Genomic DNA, 21715 nt, shown 5'->3' on the forward strand with positions numbered 1-21715 from the left:
AGGCAGGCGATCGTTTGCCAAAGTGATGTTAAATTGCTTGTGGGGTAAAATGGCACAACGACCGTGTTTACCCAAGACGGAATATTTGACAGAACCTTCCCGCTACTTCCAGATGATTCACGACAAAACCAAATACATGAAACACGTGGACGTTGTTCGAGAGGATTTGATCTTGGTCAATTACGAAGAAGATCTGGACTTTGTACAAGACGACCCTTTTGGAAATGTCATCATTGCGGCTTACGTGACAGCCCATGCTCGCTTAAAATTGTACGAAGCTTTAGAACTGTTAGAAGAACGCGTCCTGTACTTTGACACGGACAGTTGCATTTACATCCATCACCCGATTCAACATCACCCTGACATCGAAGGAGACCGTTTAGGAGCCTGGACAGACGAGCATCCCGACGACAAGATTCTAAGTTTCGTCAGTGGTGGTCCCAAAAATTACGGCTACCAATACCGGGACAAACAAGGAGAAGTGCACACGACGTGCAAAGTGAAAGGACTGACTCTGAATTATCGTACCAGTCGAGTGGTCAACTTTGGGGTATTGAAAGAAGCCTTGCAATCGGGAGAGGATGGAAACTTTAAAGTGACCACCTATCAACCGAACAAGATTGTACGTTTACCCACTCACCACATCGTCAGTCGGCCCCTGGAAAAGTCTATCAAATCGTATACCAGAAGCGAGTGCGACTTCCCAATCATTTCACCTTACCGTATGGACACGTTGGTATAAAACATTGGTTGTAAGAGGATAGTTACCCCACCAGAAAGATGACTTCGCCACAGCAAGAATCGAGTGAGAAACCCGATGAGAACTCCAAGTTCAAACCCTACCATTTTCCAGTCTTCTTACCTGACTATTGTGATTGTGCCCGTCGATTGGACACGTTTCAGAAATGGCCTACGGATAGGGAAGGATTACCTTCTTCGCATGTTTTAGCTAGAACAGGATTTGTCTACTTGGGACCTGAGTCAGGATTGGGATACGAGGTACAGTGTTTCGCTTGCGGACTGAAATTACGAATGGATCTATGTATCTATGAAGATTCAGCTATTCTGGAACATACTCGATGATCTCCGCACTGCCCTTACCTTTCTATAGCCTTTCCACCCATTACACTACGGTACAATGTTGACGGTACCTTAGAGACGGTACCTTCCAGAACAAGACATATAAAACGTAAAAAAGGAAAGATGTACAAGCTGGAGACTGCACTGCGACTAGTATAAAAAGGGGGCTATGGTCAAGATTGATAGTTTATTGGGACTACCAAGACCGAGCGAACAAGATGAATACTTTCAGAGAAACACGAAACAAGTTGTTTAGAAAGGCACAATTCAAGTGTGAGACTTCGGAAGTGGAATGCGATTGTGAGCCTTGCGATGGATACGATGCTGTACCTTGTGACCTGAGCGATGGCGTAAAGCATCATGGGAACTTTAGTGTCCCTACCCCTATTATGGAAAGTGATGCTGTGCGTGTCAAACCTGTGGGATGCGAAAGTGATGCCGCTCGTCCTCTTGGACATTTTACTGAGTTTCGTTTTAAAGGGGAATGTTCACCTTCACGTCTACCCCCTTACGGATGTCATCCAGCCCTGAGCAAACTCTTGTTCATGTCACCCAACCCTCATCGAAACGAACCTGTGAAAGACGAATATTCGTTTCCTGTGCGTTTGTCGGAATACTGTGACTTTGAAAATCGTCTTCAATCATTCAAAGGAAAATGGCCTAAGTATCTGGGAGGACCGACCCCCGAAGAATTAGCCAGAGCCGGATTTTTCTACTTGGGCGAAGGAGATAAAGTCAAGTGCTTCAGTTGCGGTGTGCCAATTCACCACTGGGAACCGCAAGATTCGGCCTACGTTGAACATGCTCGATGGTCACCGAATTGTAATTACTTACCCTTAGTGGGACCGAGACATTGAAGTAACTTACCATGTCGTTGACGAAGAAACCAGATTGGCTAGGAGTCAAATGTTGGACATCACCGAGACCAGTATTTAAACTTCATTTCAAAAACGATATTGAATCATTGCCTAAAGAACTGCAAGAGAAGATTTACAAGGAAGTTTGGCAGGGACTTGCCAGAGTGAAATCTCAATGGGTCACTGTAGAACTTTTGTGTCGAGAAATTCATAAGAGGAAAGTGAAAAAAGTCAACCAGCGTGTTAGATTTCTCTGGGTCAAGTGTGCATTCGTCCTATTATATCACTCTAGACCGTTTACATCAAAAGAGTTCAGTGAGATTCTTGGAGGTTACCCTGAATGGCAGTGGTCAGAAATTACTTACTATGTGGATTACTTTTGCTCTAGAAATAGATTGTGAATTGTACGGACTGACCTATTCATGGATACTTTGCTAGAGAACATTCGTGCTTTGCCTGTGGAGTTGAGAGAACGCATTTACCGAGAACTGATCAAAATACAAGTGAAACGCAAACGCAAAGTGATTCAACCGTTTTTAAAGTATGCTCTGTTCCAAAGTACAAGAAGGATGATTATGAGTGGATATTACATTAGGCACAAAGTTAAACGAGGCTATTGGCTACCACCCAACGATTCCAAAAACAGTGTATATACTTATGGATACTTTACAAGAGAACATTTTGGGCTTGCCTGAGGAGTTGAGAGAAAGGATTTACCGAGAGCTGGTGAAAATACAAGTGAAACGTAAAGAACAATTGCATCCGTTACGTCACCACATCTTTAACCACTGGTACCTGAATGGTATAAGAGGACTGATTCGTCAGAAATTTTTTCAGTGGTCAGACCTTGTTGAACACTTTCAGTTTGTGAATGATGATGGACCAGACGTTCGTAATTTTGGTTACTTCGAGATTCACTTACTGCAACGTACTGAGGAAGACGAGTTAAAGGATTACCAACATTTGTTACATGGAATCTGCTTAGAAAAAGACGAAACATCTAGACAAACTCTGACGTTTCAGTTACAGTATGTAACATTTAAATTCCCTACTGGAGAACGAACGTGTTTGGTTAGAAATTACCTTTATTGCTTCCGAAACAAAGACACTATAAAATCAAGTTGCCATGCCACGGATTATGTCACATATCATTCAACAGATTCCGTGGAAGGAACTCAATGACCATATTCAAACCGTGGATCATTACCATCGATTATTACAAGAACTGTATCCATTCAATTGGGGACGACAAGTGGTGTGTGTCTTAGTGACTTGTTTTCTGGGATTTCGTTTACCAGCCGATTCTTTGTGGACTCTTTACGATCAGTACTTACCACCTCAATGGCCTTAAATGGTCACGAAAAACTCCTTTTGCTCAAAGCCTTGCGGTTTCATCTGGATACTTCTCGACCTCAACAGGAAAAAAAGATTCGTCAACTTTTAGCTACCCAAGACGTGTATGACGATGTGTGTGTAGCTTGTGACTTACACCCTCATTGGACAGATGTTCGTGATTGGAAAAAGGGGGGTTTTGAGGCTTGGACCCAAGAAGTGGCCCAGTATGCACAAGAGTTGTTCAAGGAAAAAAGTTACTTTTCAACCCGTGTTAGTGACGGTGCCAGAAGAACCCGTCACCGAGAACAACCACTCGCTTCAGAACAGGACTGTCATGGACATGCCTGAAAGGTCATTCCGGGAGGACACTTGTGTGACAATACCTCATGTAGAGACTGTAAGAACATTACACACTGTCCCTAGGACATCTTGGTTACCCAAAACATGTTGTACAGAGACTTGTTTATATTCCACTTTGGTCGTTTTGATGTGTTTTTTATTCCTGTACATCACTATTTGGGTTTTATGTATTTTTGTCTTTCGTGTTGTTCATATTTGAAACATTCAATAAACGTGTTCTGAAAAAAGTATATAAACTCTTGTCTTGTTTGTTTTCGTGTCACAAGTGACATTTCTCACACAATGGCTACCTCTGCTGTCTCTGCTCCCTCTTCCTCTACTGTCAAAGTCATCGACGAACACTTAGATCGTGCCAGTTGGGAGGCTTTGTATCTTCGCCATCCCTTTAACATGCTCATTGCTGGACCTAGCGGTTCAGGCAAAACCGAATTCGTCAAACGTTTGATCGAACATAAACATCATTTGATCGATCGGCCACCTCAACGGATCGTGTGGTGTTACAAAGAGTGGCAATCGGCGTACAACCTCTTGCGAGAAAGTCAAGGCGATTGCATCGTGTTTGTGGAAGGCATTCCTAAAGAAGACGACGGCATCGTCTCTGACTCCCGTCAAACCCATTTGGTCATTTTCGACGACATGTTAGGAGAAGACGAAGAAGAAATTAAACTGTGGTTCACGCGCAAAGGGCATCACCGTAATGCCAGTGTCGTTTACATCACCCAAAATTTGTTTCAACAAAGTAAAGCCCATCGCACCATCAGTCTCAATGCGCATTACATGGTCTTGTTTAAAAGCCCTCGAGATAAATCGCAAGTGCAAGTCTTAGCCAAACAGTTAGGAACGCCTTGGCTGACTCAGGCGTACGACGATGCCACTCAAACGCCACACGCCTATTTACTCGTCGATTTGAAACCTACGACCCCCGAGGATTTGCGATTTCGTACCCACTTGTTTCACCACTGGTGCCAAGACGGAGGGCCTGTCCTGTACACGTCTCCGTCCTCGACTTCATTTCACTCCCCATAAAAAATCTATAAAAACCTCAAACCCTTTTCGTCTGTCACACACACAGTGTGAACATGACGTCCCATCAGTCGCATCTTCCCGTCAAATTGATTCGTGCCTTGTATGGCATCAGTCGAGAAAAAAATCCACAAACACGAGCTCGTGTCTTAGAAGCTAGTCTCAAAGAAGTCTTACGATGGTTCACGGTGACGGCATGTCATTTACTCCAAGGAATCATTCAGATTCCTCATCAAACCAAACGCTTTTCCGATCGAAACAAAGTCGCTTTGGTCCAACTGGCCGATCCCCGCATCGACACTCAAACCAAAAAACAAATCATTTTGAAACCTGGAGGGAGCGGTACTCTAGGAGGGGTCATCATTCGCTCACTCTTAAGATGGGATCCTAATGCCCCCAAAGTTCTCCCCAAGACAAAAGTCCAACGAAGCCCCAAGAAGAAAAAGAAAAAGACCAGGTCCCCAAAAAGACCCGTGTCTGGAAGAACTTCTCCAGTGGCGGGACCCTCCTCTTACCAGACACCACCCCGGAAAAAGAAAAGAAGCCCCCAGAAAAAGAAACAGAAAAAAAGTCCCCAGAAAAAGAAAAGTCCACAGAAGAAAACTAGTCGCAAGAGAGGCACTTCGGCCAGGACGCAACCTTACACTCTCAAACCACGACCTGCCACGGCAGTGACTGCGTCTCCGGCATCCTCACGTTCATCCACTTCTCCGTTGATGACATCCAGAACTGAAGAGTACTTGGAGACGTTGATTACACCAAGAACTTCTCCGTTGATGACCCCCAAAAGAACTTCCCCAGTGGCAGGACCCTCCAATTTAGTGGCAGTGGCTGCTGCTCACAAAGTACCTTCTCCCAAAATCAAAGTCCATGAAAGATCGGGCATGTTACAAAGTTTACTGGATTTGTCCAAGCAAGAACTGGCTCGATTTAGTCCGTTACGTACCCCTGCACGACGTGTCATGCCTGTCCTCAAACTGATACGCCGTAAAGACAATCAGTGGCGACGCGTTCCAGTATAAAAAAGGCCTGTGACCAAGTAGGGTATCAGTGGTTTTTTTTTGGTGCTCCTGAAGACTCAAAGATGTCACCCTCCAGAAAACCCCAAGGAAAGAAAAGGAAAGGACTGCCACCACGTTTAGCTAAACATGGGGACATGTTATCTGTCCTGTCCAAAGCTTCTCCACCCCTACGAAAAAAACTCATTCAATCGGCCTCCAAAGAGGTCATCGATACCTTGTGCGAATGTTGTTTGAACGTTTTGAAAGGCACGATTCCTTTGTCCAAACACCAGAAACAATGCTTAGGCAAACATCGTCACGTTCTTCGCCAAATGGTTCAAAAGAAAATTCCCATTCGTCAAAAAAAGATGTTAGTGCAACGTGGAGGCATTTTACCTCTCTTGTTAGGCCCCATACTGAAAGGAGTCTTGGGAACCATGTTGGGAGGACTGGTGGGAGCAAGATAAAAAGACTCTCGGAAGTCCCAAGATCTCAGAATCGACCCCTGACAACCCCATGGAAGGACGAAAATTAGCTTTAGTGCCTTACAAACGATGGATGGAATACCATCGGTGGCAAGAACAAAGCACCCCGCATTTATCTCCCAATCCCAATTTGAGCGAGATGTCCCAGTTACAACACGAATTACAGTCCTTGATGGATCGCCAAGATTTGTCCGAAACAGAAAAATCGCAAAAGTACGGTCAACTCTTGCAACGACTGCAACTCTTTCACCAGAAAGCTTTAGACGAAACAGCTTTACCCACTCTGAAAGATTTTAAGACCTTGATGAAAAGTCCAGCACCATCATCATTACCACCACCACCACCACCACCACCACTACTACCATCCCCAGGGGTCACCAGAGATGCTACCCCACGAAGGCCTGAGGAAGAAGAGATGCGAGAAGTGTTTCAAACACCGTCAGCAGCTCACATTTCGAGTAAGATTGCAGCATCCTTGTTGACCCCGTCCCCCACACCCCAACGAGAAGAAATGAATGCTTGGGTTAAAAAGATGATGTCCACTCCTCCTTCGACAGAAGTGAAAAAGAAAGAAGGGAAACCAGAAGTGAAAAAAGAAAAGAAAACCAAAGCCATTCCATTGCCACCTCCACCTCCACCACTACCTTCGACTTCTACTCCCGTAGCCCATCGGACACGTAAATCCGTTTCCAAACCACCATTTCGACCCACCCAAAGTAGCATCACCGAAGAGTGGGTGACTTATTAACAAACCAACAAAATGGAAAAAGTCTTAGCCAGCATTTACTACGATCCCTCGCATCCTGCAGGTTACGCAGGAGTTCAAAACTTGTATCGTGCTGCTAAAACTCGACTGAAAAGTCTCCGTTTACCTCAAGTGCAACGATGGTTACAAGAACAAGCTACCTACACTTTACACAAACCCATTCGACGCAAGTTTGCCAGAAGTCGCACCCGAGTGGAAGGCATCGATCATCAATGGCAAGCCGATTTAGCCGATGTCTCTCATTTGGCCAGCTACAATCGTGGCTACAAATATTTGTTTTGTGTCATCGACGTCTTTTCCAAATTTGCCTGGGTCGTGCCCTTGACTTCCAAATCGAGCAGCGAGTTAGTGCGAGCCCTGCAACGGGTGTTGAAACAAAGCGGTCGTCACCCTCTTCGATGGCAAACGGACAAAGACACCGAATTTCTGAACCAAGCTTTCCAAAAAGAATTAAAGAAACGTGACATTCATTTTTTTACCACCGAGAATCCCGAAACCAAAGCCAGCATCGTGGAACGTTTTCAACGCACTTTGAAAGAACGCATGTGGAAATATTTTACGCATCACCACACTCTGAAGTACATCGACATCTTACCGCACCTGGTGCAAGCGTACAACCAATCTTACCATCGAAGCATCGGACGTGCCCCGCAAGACGTGACTCCCGACAACGAAGTGCTGGTGTTTGAGCGTGTGTTTGGTACGTCCCCGACGAGGGCTGTCCCCAAGAAAAGTGGAATGTTGACCGTAGGAGATTGGGTGCGCATTGGCAAAACCAAACGCACTTTCGACAAAGGTTACTTACCTAACTGGACGACCGAATTGTTTCGCATCGCTGGACGAGTGCATGGCCGTCATCCTGCCGTCTATAAATTGAAAGACATGAACGGAGAAGTGCTCAAAGGAACGTTTTATTTGCCCGAGTTACAACGTGTGACCAAAAAAGAAGACGACGTGTACGACATCGAAAGCATTCTCGAACGCAGAACCCGTAAAGTGGGCAAACGACGTGTCAAAGAAGTCAAAGTACGTTGGAAAGGATATCCACCCAGTTTTGATTCTTGGATCGACGCTTCGCAAGTCATCGACTATAAAAAGAAGTGACCATCATGCCTTTTCACACAGACGCAGCTACGTCGACCACTCCTCCTTCCCCTAGTTCTTCTGTGCAAGATTTACAAAAACAACCCTTGTGGGTGTGGTGTGGAGAACGTGTGCCTAAAACGCAATTCGTCTTTTTCTGCCAAATCTTCGTGGTGTATTGTGTCATCGGGGCAGCCATTGCCAATTTGAGTTTGCAACAAGGAGACAAACAATTGTGAACCATTTTATTGAGCAGTTGCATCGGTTACCTGCTTCCCAATCCCTCCCTAAAATTCTCTTCCAACGGGAACCTTGTGTCCAGTGCCAGTGCCAGTCACCACTCCAACCACAACCAGAACCCCATTTTGAGCGGAGACACGCCTCTGACGTCCAGTAACCCCTCGGACACCCACAGAACTCTGGAATTATGAGTCACGAAAACCAATTTTACTTAACCTTACCCAGTGACAGTTCCATGGAGGTGTTTCCCCACAACACGTTGTGCTGTTACACGGCCAAATTACCTCAGGCCATCCCCTTAGATCACGAAGCCCATTGGGAAGTGGCTTTAGTAGAAATCATTCACCCGACCCAAGTCCTCAATGTCCTTCCCAATCAAAATTTTTTTGATGTGGAAGTTTATGACGAGCAAATGCAACAGTACTTGGATACCCATGGCAAATATGACAAGAAAACCCGTTTACAATATCAAAAGTACACCACCTATCACTTGTTCATTCCCCCAGGCTATTATTTTAGTGGTCAACATTTGGTGAACACCATTACCTCCAGGTTTAATGTCGTGTTTCTGAAAGCTTTGGAGCATGTCAACAAAAGTGTCAGCATGGAGTACCACAAAGCAGCTCGTCGATTCTTGATGAAATTTGAACGAAGTAAAATCCTGTCCATTTTATTTTGTCCTGAATTGTTTGACATGTTGGGGGGAGACATGGACATGAGAATGGCCATGATGAAGAAAAACGAATTACCCATCGTTTACGACAACGAGTCGTTTAGCAAGTTATTTCGTACCCCAGTAGAACTGAACCAAGGACTGAATTTGATGTTTGTGTACTCCGATGTGGTGGAGTACAACGTGGTGCGACACACCTCTGTGCCGTTACTGCGTGTCATTCCTTTCAAAGTGGATTCTGCCACGAACGCTGACGAGGAAGGTGGAAACACTTACCACGTCCACCGCGAATTTGTCCATCCTCACTATTTGCCGGTCAGTAAGTCTTACTTGGACACGGTCAACATTACTATAAAAGGAGATTTGGGACAAAATATTCCATTCACCAAAGGAAAAGTCACGGTGAAACTCCATTTTCGAAAACGGTTTTCTCACGACTCGTAAGTCATGTATCCAGTGTACCGAGGGGTTGCACGACAGCGAGGACACGGTTTAGGAGATATGTTAAAATCGGCCTTTCGTTCGGTGGCCCCAGTGTTGAAACCGATGGTGACACGCGGATTGCACGCCTTGAAAGATGCGACACTGACGCAAGGCATAGAATTTCTCCAAAATGTCATCATCGACAAACAAAACCCTAAAGAAGCCTTCATGAGGGCTGGCAAAAATGTCTTGCTGCAAACGGGCAAAGACATTTTGGGTCGCCGAGACACACCTATAAATGCCCTGCACGCTACCGAGTCAGGCATTTAGCAAGGACAAGGCAGAAAGAGACGACGACGAAGAAAACACCCTTTCACCAGACTTCAAGCGAGAAAGGCCAAGAAAAGAAGAACCGTTCGAGACTTAGACGTTTTCGATTATTGAGACACAAAGAAAAATGATGCACCGAGAATCTTGCTCTTGTTCCAAGACGGAACTGGACCTGTTTGCCATGCCCCCCACCATGACGACCATGCAAGAATCCCAATGGGTTGAATTTCACCCCGTCTCTTCATTGACCGATTCCGCTCCCATCGAGTTTGAAATCAATGGACAGCCCGAAGATTACATCGATCTGAATAGCAGTTACTTGTACTTGAAAGTCAAAGTTCTAGATAAGGATAATGGTGCAGTAGAAGACACTGAGAATATAGCTCCCATCAACAATTTCATGCATTCCTTGTTCAGCTCAGTGGACTTGTACTTAAATAACAAACTGGTCAGCAGCAGCATGGATACTTACCCTTACCGTGCCTACCTGGAAAATCTCTTGACGTACGGAATAGATGCCAAGAACACTCATCTCAATGCTTGTGTGCTATGGGAACCTGACGACGAGGCCAAGTTTGACCTACTAGATAAAGACAATGACGGCTTTGAGGAAAGACGAAAGAAAATCTTAAATAACAACAGTTTAGAACTGATGGATCGTTTGCATTTGGACATGTGGTTGCAAGAAAAGTATTTGCTGAACGGGGTAAATATCCGCTTGAGACTGAATCTCAGCAGTACCGCTTTCCATTTGTTGGCTGATACTGATGCTACTAAGACTGGCACTCCTAAAAGCAAAATCGAGGAGGCCAAACTCTACGTAAGACGCGTGGAAGTGTTACCCAAAGTGGGAAACGACATCAGTCCGACGTTGAGCAGAACGACCGCCAAGTATCCGATACATCACGTGGAAGTGAAAACCTTTACCATTCCCAAGGGACAACGATCCATGATCGAAGATCATCTGTTTCAAGGACAGTTACCCAAACGTTTAATCCTTGGTATGGTCTTGAATACAGCCTTCTACGGAGCCTTCGCTGAAAATCCTTTCCACTTTCAACACTTTGACGTGTCCAAGATCGAAGTCAGTCGCGATGGCAAGGCCTTGTGTACCCGACCTTTCGAACCTGACTTTGACAAGAAGAATTACTTAAGATCGTACTTGTCCCTGTACGAAGCCACGGGACAGTTAGGAACCAATACCAGTCACGGCATTACGTACGAGGATTATGCAGGAGGTTATGCTTTGTGGGCTTTCGATTTCACTCCAGACCAAGGCAGCGACGAGGGACATTTCCACCCTATAAAATCAGGCCAGATTCGTGTTGAACTTCAGTTTAAAAAGCCACTGGACGATACAGTGAACGTCATCCTGTATGTAGAATTTGATAATACGATAGAAATCAACAGTTTGAGAGAAGTTATTTTAGATTACTAGAAACCATGGAAGACTGTTATCCCTCTTTACCTAGTGGAGAAACTTTGGAGATGAAATGTGAGGAGACCATGGAAGGAGAATCCCAAGACAAAGACGAAGAAGATATCATGATGAAGTCGAGATGGCCAGAACAAGAAGCCCATTTAGTCTCCTGTTTTGCCAAACACTTGATGGAAAAAATGACGGAGTTGATCAAGAAAAATTGTTATGGATGTCAAAACGATCATCCCAGTCAAATTCAACACGATAAATGTCTGATGCTGAGTCAAGAAGAAAAATTGGACGAGTATCTGGACGAAGCTTGGAGTCTCATCTCGAACAAAGACGTGTTGCATCAGTGGTATAAAGACTTGCGTGAACATTCTTGTCCACCATTAACCACTCAAGAGATCCATCGTATCGAAGCTCTCCTGAATCAGAGTGAGGAAACATAACGAATAACGGTTTATTCTGCAGACATTTTCAAGCAAAAAGTCAGGATCGAATTGACGACTTATTATTACCTGTGAAGAAGAAAAAAGCACACACAAATCAATGGATACCTGGGAACTTTATTACCTTTTGAACCACAGTTCGTATACAGCTTCTTGGAATCCTGTCGTCTGTGCTAAAGATGAACTCCCTCATCGCAAACCTAAAGACCATCAAGCTTACGTGATCAACACGGACGACAGTCATCTCCCAGGAACCCACTGGGTAGCCGTCTACTTTCCTCAAGAAGGATGTGTGGAATATTTCGATTCGTACGGATTGCCCCCTTTGGAAGACGATATCATCGACTTTATGAGAAGAAATGCTCAAACCACCCGATTCAATAATGTGAAATTACAAGGCACAGATTCCTTGGTGTGTGGACAGTACTGTGTGCATTTTCTGCATCATCGCAGCCTGGGCTATTCCTTAGAACATTTAGTGACTCATTTTGATCCTCGTTCTTCTACTAGAAACGATGTGAAAGTAGATCGATGGTTTTGTGACCATTATGCTTATCTTTTGTCTCAAGCTAGGAAACGTAGTGTCCATCAATGGCCTAATGATTTACAACAGTGGAAATCACAATTTCATTCACAACGTTGTCAGCCCTGTTTAAAGTAGATTGTCAATTGAGAAAAAATGTTTGATGTTATAGTGTTGGATTATTGTTAAAAATGTTAGAGTTGTTGTTTATTGTTAAGTGATTTTTGAATAAAAAAATGTTGTGTTTTGAAAAAAAAATGCCTTTGTGGTTTGTTTAGCTATAAGAATGTTGGATTGATGCTTTTTCATTTCTTACTATCCCTCTCATGACACTCACTGAACGTTGCGGCTCGAAAACCGTGTGGGGATGTTTTCCTTCACGTCCGCGCTTTGACTTTAAGAACCGGGGTTGTTTCCAGTCTAACCATCCATTGTCGACTCATCCCTCCTAAGAAGATGTGCTCCAAACTAGCTAAGCTCAACGAAGCCTACGTGAATTTGCATAGGGTCAGACACAGTCTGATACCGAAGCCAGAAGAAATAGAGAATGTGAGAATGTTAAAAATCACTGAAGACCTGATAGAAGAGCTCTTCAGAGAAGAAATGAACAGAGAGAAAGAAGAATGGACAGAGAAGTACAGACTTCAGAGACAGCAGCAACAGCAGCAACAACAACAACAGCAGCAGCAACCTGAAGCTGACAGAGGCTTTGTCGATTGTCGTATCGACACCAAAGAGTTCTTCTTCTCTTTCCGAAGAAGAAGACCTATCGCCAGAAAGTCTATCCTCAGAGGACATCGCATTCTTAGAAACTAAAAAAGAATGCCATAGCAAACAAAAAGAACAGCCCTTTTCAGGGCTACCCCAATACTCTAGAAAAGAAATAACGATAAATTTGCCAATGTGTGTAGGTAGAGTAGTGTGAATATAAACACTAACTCTTTTTTAAAAAATGTGAGGGTATGTGTTTGTGTGTTTGTAAGTGCTCACGTACGTTGGTATAGATAGTAGATTAAAATGATGTTTGGTTTTTTTTGGCTGTTAGAGGTGTAGATTTGGGGTTAGATTGGATTGCTTTGCGTATGTAAATAGTCTATTGAAGTGATTTATAAAAAAATTTAAAATAACGATGGGTAGCATAAAAAAGTGAGTGAGTGTTTCTTTTAGGTCCGTGCGTTGTTTCTTTGGTCATGATCTAGGTAAGATCAATTTTATGTTTTTAGGGGGATGTTTTCCATCACGTCCGCGCTTTCAGTATAAATTGAAACTCGCTGGACAGTTTAGCTACCCTTGTTGATTGTTCAACAGTAAAAAAGGAGTAGAATGAGCAGCAGACTGACTAAATTGATGGAACTTCAGATGCATCTGGAGTATGCCAGATGCCTCCTGAATGAGCTGGCTGCAGAGGCCCTTGTGGAAGAAGCCAGGATAGAACAAGAGGAAGAAGAAAGAAAACTGAAAGAAGAGGAAGAAAAAAAGAGAGGGATAAGGTCTCACGTGTTCATGATAGAGAAATGTGAGGTGAAGCCTTGGGTGATGGAACCTCCACAGGCAATGACTGCACCACAGTTACAACCACAAGAAGAGGTATGGAGACCAATTGTTCATCCTCGAATGAGGAATAGAAGACAAAGAAGACAAAGGGAAGAAGAAGTGTTCACTATTCCGCAAACGGAGGAGTGGGATAGTGAAGCCACTCAACCCTCGTCAGCTCTTCCAACAACTTCAGTCAATTGGACAAATGATTGGAGTAGGCGTTGTGTCTGTGGTACCAGACCCGGAAGGTGCCACCATTAACCAGGGACCTCTGAAGTTAAAAACAAACAGCCTACCCTAATACTCTAGAAAAGAAATAACGATCCATTTGCCAATGTGTGTAGGTAGAGTAGTGTGAATATAAACACTAACTCTTTTTTTAATAATGCGAGTGTATGTGTTTGTGTTAGTGATTGTGTTCGTAAGAGCTAAGGTCTGTTTGTGTGAATAGTAGATTATGGGTTTGTTTATTGTTTCTTAGCGTATGTGGAGAGTATAGTTTGGGTTTTATTATATGAAATGAGAAAGTAGGGGTATGTTTTCCTTCACGTCCGCGCGTTGTTCGGTCATGATCTAGGTAAGATCAATTTTATGTTTTAGGGGATGTTTTCCTTCACGTTCGCGCTTTCACTATAAGAACCCACCACGTTCGTCATTCGAACCATTCTACAAAGAAGATGGCTTCTAACCAAATGGACAAGATGCAAACATTGCAAGACGTTGTAGACAATTTAGGAATGATGGAGCAGATGTTAATAAGACTAGTTGAAGACCACTATTCCTATAGTCCCCATCGTGTAAAGATGGAAATTAATAATTTAAGAAAGATAAAGGATAAGATATGTAGTGTCATGAAAGAGATAAAGGAGGAGAAGGAGGATGAAGAGGAAAGGATAAGAATACGCAAATGGAACGAAAAAATTGAAAAAGAAGAAGAAAATGAGAAGAGGAAGAAAGAAGAGGAGGAAGACAAGAAGAAAGAAGAGGAGGAGAAAAAAGAAAGAAATGAAGAGAAAGAGTGTAGGAGAGAAAATAAGAAGTTGGTGGAGGAAAAGAAGAAATTAGAAGCAGAAGAAGAAGAAGAAGAAGAAGAAGAAAACCCAAAGGCCCTTTTCAGGGCCAGCCATATTTCTCGAAAAGAGATAGCCTTTCAATTGCCTACCCCTTTTTAAAAAAAATTTTTTTTAAAAAAAAAAATCCTATGTTAAATTCCCCTTGTACGTAAAATGACCCACAATTTATTCCCATGTTAAATTCCCCTTGTACGTAAAATGACCCACAATTTATTCCCATGTTAATTCCCCTTGTACGTAAAGTGGTATACGAGTTTTCTCCATGTTAAATTTCCATTGTACGTAAAGTGGCCCAGGGGGTGTTTTTAATGCTAATTCCCATTGTACGTAAAGTGACCCATTCACTACTTGGGTATGTAATATGAAAATATGGATCGAAGAGGTGTACCAAACTCCAGAGCAAGCGCGTACGACTGAAATGGGTATGTAATACGAAAATACGGATCGAAGAGCTGAACCGACCTCCAGAGCAAGCGTGTAAGACTAAATGGGTGTGTAAAACGAAAATACAGATCGAAGAGCTATACCGAACTCCAGATCAGGCGTGTAAGACTAAACGGGTGTATAATAAAGGATGAATATGAAATTACTGATAGCATGTTTCCCTGTCGTATGATTAGATATGCTAATAATTCAGATCACGTGCCGTTGTTGGCACTACGTTTTTGCTAAGTAAAACACTACCCATTAATTATTAGGCTCTTTCAGAACCAAGTGGGTTATTTACATGTGATGTATCTTTACTATAGTTTATAGGAACTACTTCTCAATACCCTCTTCAATATACATCAGTTACATCGACAGCTGTCTCATATATTTTTAAATCACTGCATTTATACACGTTTGAGCACCATAAATATTATGTGTATTAACATAAAGCGAAAAATGGAAGCAGATTTGGTGTGAGACCTGCAATCCCATATTAAATTTTGGCTGCGCTCGGTGGAGTCCTCAGATATAACGATATTACAACTGAATATTAACAAGCGAATATCAACATATAACTAACGCACATAAAGATATAATAACTAAGGTGGCGCTCTACAGATTCGTATTTTGCATAAGGGTTAGGATTTTAAAGAAAAAGAATTTCCCCGGCTTTCCTCACTGGTTATACTGGTTATTTTAAAAAGACCTTGTATATTATAGGTATAATGCAAAGAACCTTTAATTCCCTTTATTTTGGTGTATGATTTATGGGTGTACTATGGGTTATAGAGTATACAGCTTGGCCTTACTTCAGATATGCACCTTTCAAAAAAGTGCTAGCTCTACTTGGTCATTTTCACTTTCTGAACTTCAGAGGTAAATTTGGTAATTCATTCATTGCACTTTCAGCAGCTGGTATTGTCTAGTCTGGCAAAATTCATTTTCCCTATTTTAATAGCTGCTATGTATAGTGTACTTTAGACTAATTCAGGCTGATTTTTTAACACAAGGGAGCAGTCATTTTGGTTAGCAGTGTGCTTAAATCATGTAAAATTTTCAAAAGTACAATATCCAAAAGAAATATCATCCACATTACATTAATGTAGCATTGAGGTATGCATACATTCTCTCCATTGTGCATGTTTTAAGTGTGAACTACTTCACCTTACATACGTCACTCTCAAAAGTACATATTGTCTGGTGAGCGCCCCCTAAATAAGATGATTTATCTAACGCTTATAAAGAATTAGCAATTTAATATATAAATATATAGCAACTGAAAAAATATGTAACCGCCACACATAAAGATACCATAACGGAAAATGCAGATGCAACTAGCTCATTTGAAGATATAATAACGGAACATGAAGATGAAACTAAAGCATATAACGATATAACAACGGATCATAAAAATGTGAATACCGCATATAAAGATATAACAAAGATTCAAATGATATAACTAACGCATGTATAACTATATAACAACGGAACATGAATATGTAACTAACGGGAGGCATATGAAGATATAGCAATGGAACATAAAGATGTAACTAAAGCAATAAAGATAAGAATTAAAGTACTGAAATAACAAGTGAACTTCACACCATATATTAGTGTAAGTACCGCATATAATGACAAAACCATTGCGTAACTCATATAATGACAAAACCATTGTATAACTCGAATAATGACAAAACCATTTATAACTCATATAAAGACAAAACCATTGTATAACTCATACAAAGACAAAACCATTGTATAACTCATACAAAGACAAAACCAATGTATAACTCATATAATGACAAAATCATTGTATAACTCATATAATGACAAAATCATTGTATAACTCATATAAAGACAAAACCATTGTATAACTCATATAAAGACACAACCATTGTAACTCATATAAAGACAAGACCATTGTATAACTTATATAAAGACAAAAATATTGTATAACTCGAATAATGACAAAACCATTATAAAATTCACATAATGACAAAACCATTGTAGAACTCATATAAAGACAAAACCATTGTATAACTCATATAAAGACAAAACCATTGTAACTCATATAAAGACAAAACCATTGTATAACTCGCATAATGACGAAACCATTGTGTAACTCATATAATGACAAGACCATTGTATAACTCAAATAATGACAAAACCATTGTGTAACTCATATAATGACAAGACCATTGTATAACTCATATAATGACGAAACCATTGTATAACTCATATAAAGACAAAACCATTGTATAACTCATATACTGACAAAACCATTGTATAACTCATATAATGACAAAACCATAGTATAACTAATATAAAGACAAACCCATTAAAGAAATCAAATAATGACAAAACCATTGTGTAACTCATATAACGACAAAACCATTGTATAACTCATGTAAAGACAAAACCATTGTATAACTCATATAAAGACAAAACCATTGAATAACTCATATAAAGACAAAACCATTGTATAACTCATATAAAGACAAAACCATTGTATAACTCATAACATGACAAAATCATTGTATAACTCGTATAATGACCAAACCATTGTATAACTCATATACTGACGAAACCATTGTATAACTTATATAATGACAAAACCATTGTATAACTCATATAAACACAAGACCATTGTATAACCCATATAAAGACAAAACCATTGTATAACTCATATAATGACAAAACCATTGTATAACTCATATAATGAAAAAACCATTGTGTAACTCATATAAAGACAAAACCATTGTATAACTCATATAAAGACAAAACCATTGTATAACTCATACAGAGACAAAACCAATGTATATCTCATTTAATGACAAAACCATTGTGTAACTCATATAATGACAAAATCATTGCATCACTCATATAAAGACAAAACCATTGTAACTCATAAAGACAAGACCATTGTATAACTCATAAATGAAAAAACCAATATATAACTCATATAATGACAAAACCATTGTATAACTCATATAATGAAAAAAACATTGTATAACTCACATAATGACAAAACCATTGTATAACTCATATAAAGACAAAACCATTGTATAACTCATATAAAGACAAAACCATTGTAACTCTTATAAAGACAAGACCATTGTATAACTTATATAATGACAAAACCATTGCATAAATCGCATGACGACAAGACCATTGTATAACTCATATAATGACAAAACCATTGTACAACTCATATAGAGACAAAACCATTGTATAACTCATATAAAGACAAAACCATTATATAACTCGTATAAAGACAAAACCATTGTATAACTCATATAATGACAAAACCATTATATAACTCATATAATGACAAAAACATTGTATAACTCATATATTAACAAAAACATTGTATAATTCATATAAAGACAAAACCATTGTATAACTCATATAATTCATATAATGACAACCATTGTAGAACTCATATAATGACAAAACCATTGTATAACTCATATAATGACAAAAACATTGTATAACTCATATATTAACAAAAACATTGTATAATTCATATAAAGACAAAACCATTGTATAACTCATATAATGACAAAACCATTATATAACTCATATAATGACACAACCATTGTATAACTCATATAAAGACAAAACCATTGTATAACTCATATAATGACAAAACCATTGTATAACTCGTATAAAGACAAAACCATTGCATAACTCGTATAAAGACAAAACCATTGTAGAACTCGTATAAAGACAAAACCATTGTAGAACTCATATAAAGACAAAACCATTGTAACTCATATAAAGACAAGACCATTCTATAACTCATACAATGACAAAACCATTGCATAAATCGCATAAAGACAAGAGCATTGTATAACCCATATAAAGACAAAACCATTGTATAACCCATATAAAGACAAAACCATTGTATAACTCATATAATGACAAAACCATTACATAACTCATATAATGACAAAATCATTGTATAACTCATATAAAGACAAGACCATTGTATAACTCATATAATGACAAAACCATTGTAGAACTCATATAAAGACAAAACCATTGTATAACTCATATAATGACAAAGCCATTGTATAACTCATATAATGACAAAAACATTGTATAACTCATATAATAACAAAACCATTGTATAACTCATATAAAGACAAAACCATTGTATAACTCATATAAAGACAAAACCATTGTATAACTCATATAATGACAAGACCACCACATATAACAGCAAAGCACAGTGTAATGACGAACCTACGGCATATGATACGAAATCGCAACATATATTGAAAAACATGAGCAGAATATTAACAAATAGACGTAACAGTCTGACAGATAACTTCAGTTAAGAGATGCTGCTTCAGCAGCTGATGATGATGATGATGATGTTTAGTCGGAAATAAGTGGGTGAAGTCCACTGTTATTTGTAATTGTTCATTTTTATATTTATCAGTGCCCTGTTACATTCAATTATAAACTCTACAATAATATATACATTACATATATACGTAATACTGAAAGAGTGGAACATATTGATATATGTATATATTTGTAGGTTCAAAAGTACATAGGCTCGTTTGTTTTTTCTTACCTGGTGTCCATATTTTCAGAATATTCCATCAGGCACAGCAGTCAGATTTGAACCCGGAGAAACAAAAACAGTTAATCTTGTGGAGATTGCTGGTAACAAGTAAGTTTCGGTACTTGTGTCCCTTATTTGACAACACTCTGTCTGATTTTATTCAAAAGGGACCGATTAAGTTGATATTGTAGCCGTAATTGCTCACAATAATGTCAATTTATCCATACATTTTGTCATATGTTGTTGTTGAGCTTAATTATAGTGGCGTGCGCACAACTGTGCATGTGTCACTTTTTTCTGACTGCACCGCAGCCTGCTAGTTGTTCCTGGGGAAGGGGATGGTGCCACCTCCCCCAGGCTTTTATGGATTCAAGGAACCCTGATAGTTTGGCCTCAATCTGTGGGTCCATAAAGGTCCCTACAGTTGAATGGTTGGCTGTCATTAGTGGGAAGGAGAGCTTGGGAACGGTCCTGCTTGCTTTACATCGCTGGTTTCTTGTTGCATTTGCCTGGTGTTTCTTGCCATTATTTTTTTCTTTCTTCGATTTTATTTTTTCTTCTTCAAAATGTTCTAAAAGGAGGGGGGATGTTCTATGCTGTTTATAGAGGTTCTTAGTAGAAATCGTGTATGAAGAGAGATTTTCAAGGTTATTATGGTATTACTAGTCGAGGTGTTTAGGGTGTGTTTCCTACGTTATGTTATTTATAAGTTTTTAGATATTACCTCTTTAAGTTATTTATTAATTAATGTTTTTAGAGATTGAATGTTATTTATACTTTATTTAGCAAGAGACCGGAGTCCTAGCCGATTACACGGTTCGTTAAGGACATCTAGGACCGGAATCCTAGCTGATGACTCGGTTCGTTAAGGACATCTAGGACATCCGATTTTGCGGTTTCCTTAGTTTTTTTATAGGTGCTTCGTAAGTGAATTATTTATTAATACTTTTATAAAATTGAATGAAATGTTATGGGTTTTTATGTGGTGGCTTCTAAATTTATTTAGCTAGTTACTGGATCTTTTGGTTTTGTGGGGATAGTAATTATATTTTGTTCCTAAGTCCTGCTGAGTCTATGAATTGATTTATATTTTTATAGGCTGATTGTTTATTTTTATTAGAGTCCATAAGTAACTCTGGGTATGTGTGTGGTGATCCAATCTCTTTTTGGTTTTTGATAAATATTTTCCTAGCGTGTTGATATTTTGGGCATATATTGAATACGTGGTGTAGATCTTCGGTGGTGTGGCAGTTAAAGCAGTTAATGGTTGCTGGTTTGGGTCCTATAAACCTTCCAAAACTGCTTGCTAGTTTAGTTCTTCCAGTTATTATCCTGTTTATGGTTTTCTTTTCTAAATAGGTACCCTTAGGTAGCTGTATGTTCCTATCTACGTTTTTTTGGGTTTCATGGTGATTTTTACCTTTTGTGGAGGAGTTCCAAAAATCTTGCCATGTTTGGTCTATATATGTTTGTGCGAAGCTTATTGCTTCTGTAGAGCTATAGTTAAGCTTGATAGAGTTTTGATCTCCTAGTTTGGTTTTTGCAACTTTGTCTGCTGTTTCGTTGCCAGAGATTCCAATGTGCAACGGTATCCACATGAGCTCCACTAATTGATATGCTATGGTTATATCGACGATTAATTGGCATGCTTTGTCGAGGAATTGTTCCCTAGAGTGTGTATTGCGATTTTGGATCGATTTGATAACGCTTAGGGAATCGCTTATAATGACTGCTTTAGGTATTTGGTTGTCTTTGATCCATTGTAGTGATTCAAGTATAGCCCAGAATTCAGTGGTGTAAATGGAGCAATAGTCAGGTAATCTGGATCCCGTTTGTATATTGAATTCAGGGATGACTATTGCTGCTGCTGTTCTTGGTAGGTTGTTTGTTTTTTATCCATCGGTATATCTTTTAATGTAGTCCGGGTATTTTGGTTGATTTCGTTTACCAGTACAGGTTTTAGTAAGTTTTCTTGTCCTTCTTTATTGCCTAATTTGGTAGCTTCAGTGTTAATCCTTGGTGGTTTTTGTAACCATGGTGATTTGTTCTG

At 40.0% G+C, this 21715-nt stretch overlaps 1 protein-coding gene across 1 annotated transcript in view; it reads left to right on the forward strand.

Annotated features, from left to right (window-relative positions):
• LOC149781248 (uncharacterized) overlaps positions 1 to 21715 on the forward strand; it is a 117369-nt gene that overhangs the window by 42752 nt on the left and 52902 nt on the right. The window contains exon 7 of the mRNA XM_089934725.1: positions 19694 to 19773. Within this exon, the coding sequence (XP_089790851.1) occupies positions 19694 to 19773 (80 nt within the window). The remainder of the gene's footprint in view (positions 1 to 19693; positions 19774 to 21715) is intronic.

Source organism: Sinohyriopsis cumingii, chromosome 15 (genome assembly GCF_028554795.1).
Source record: "Sinohyriopsis cumingii isolate HCF-2022 chromosome 15, ASM2855479v2, whole genome shotgun sequence".
Taxonomy (NCBI): Eukaryota; Metazoa; Mollusca; class Bivalvia; order Unionida; family Unionidae; genus Sinohyriopsis; species Sinohyriopsis cumingii.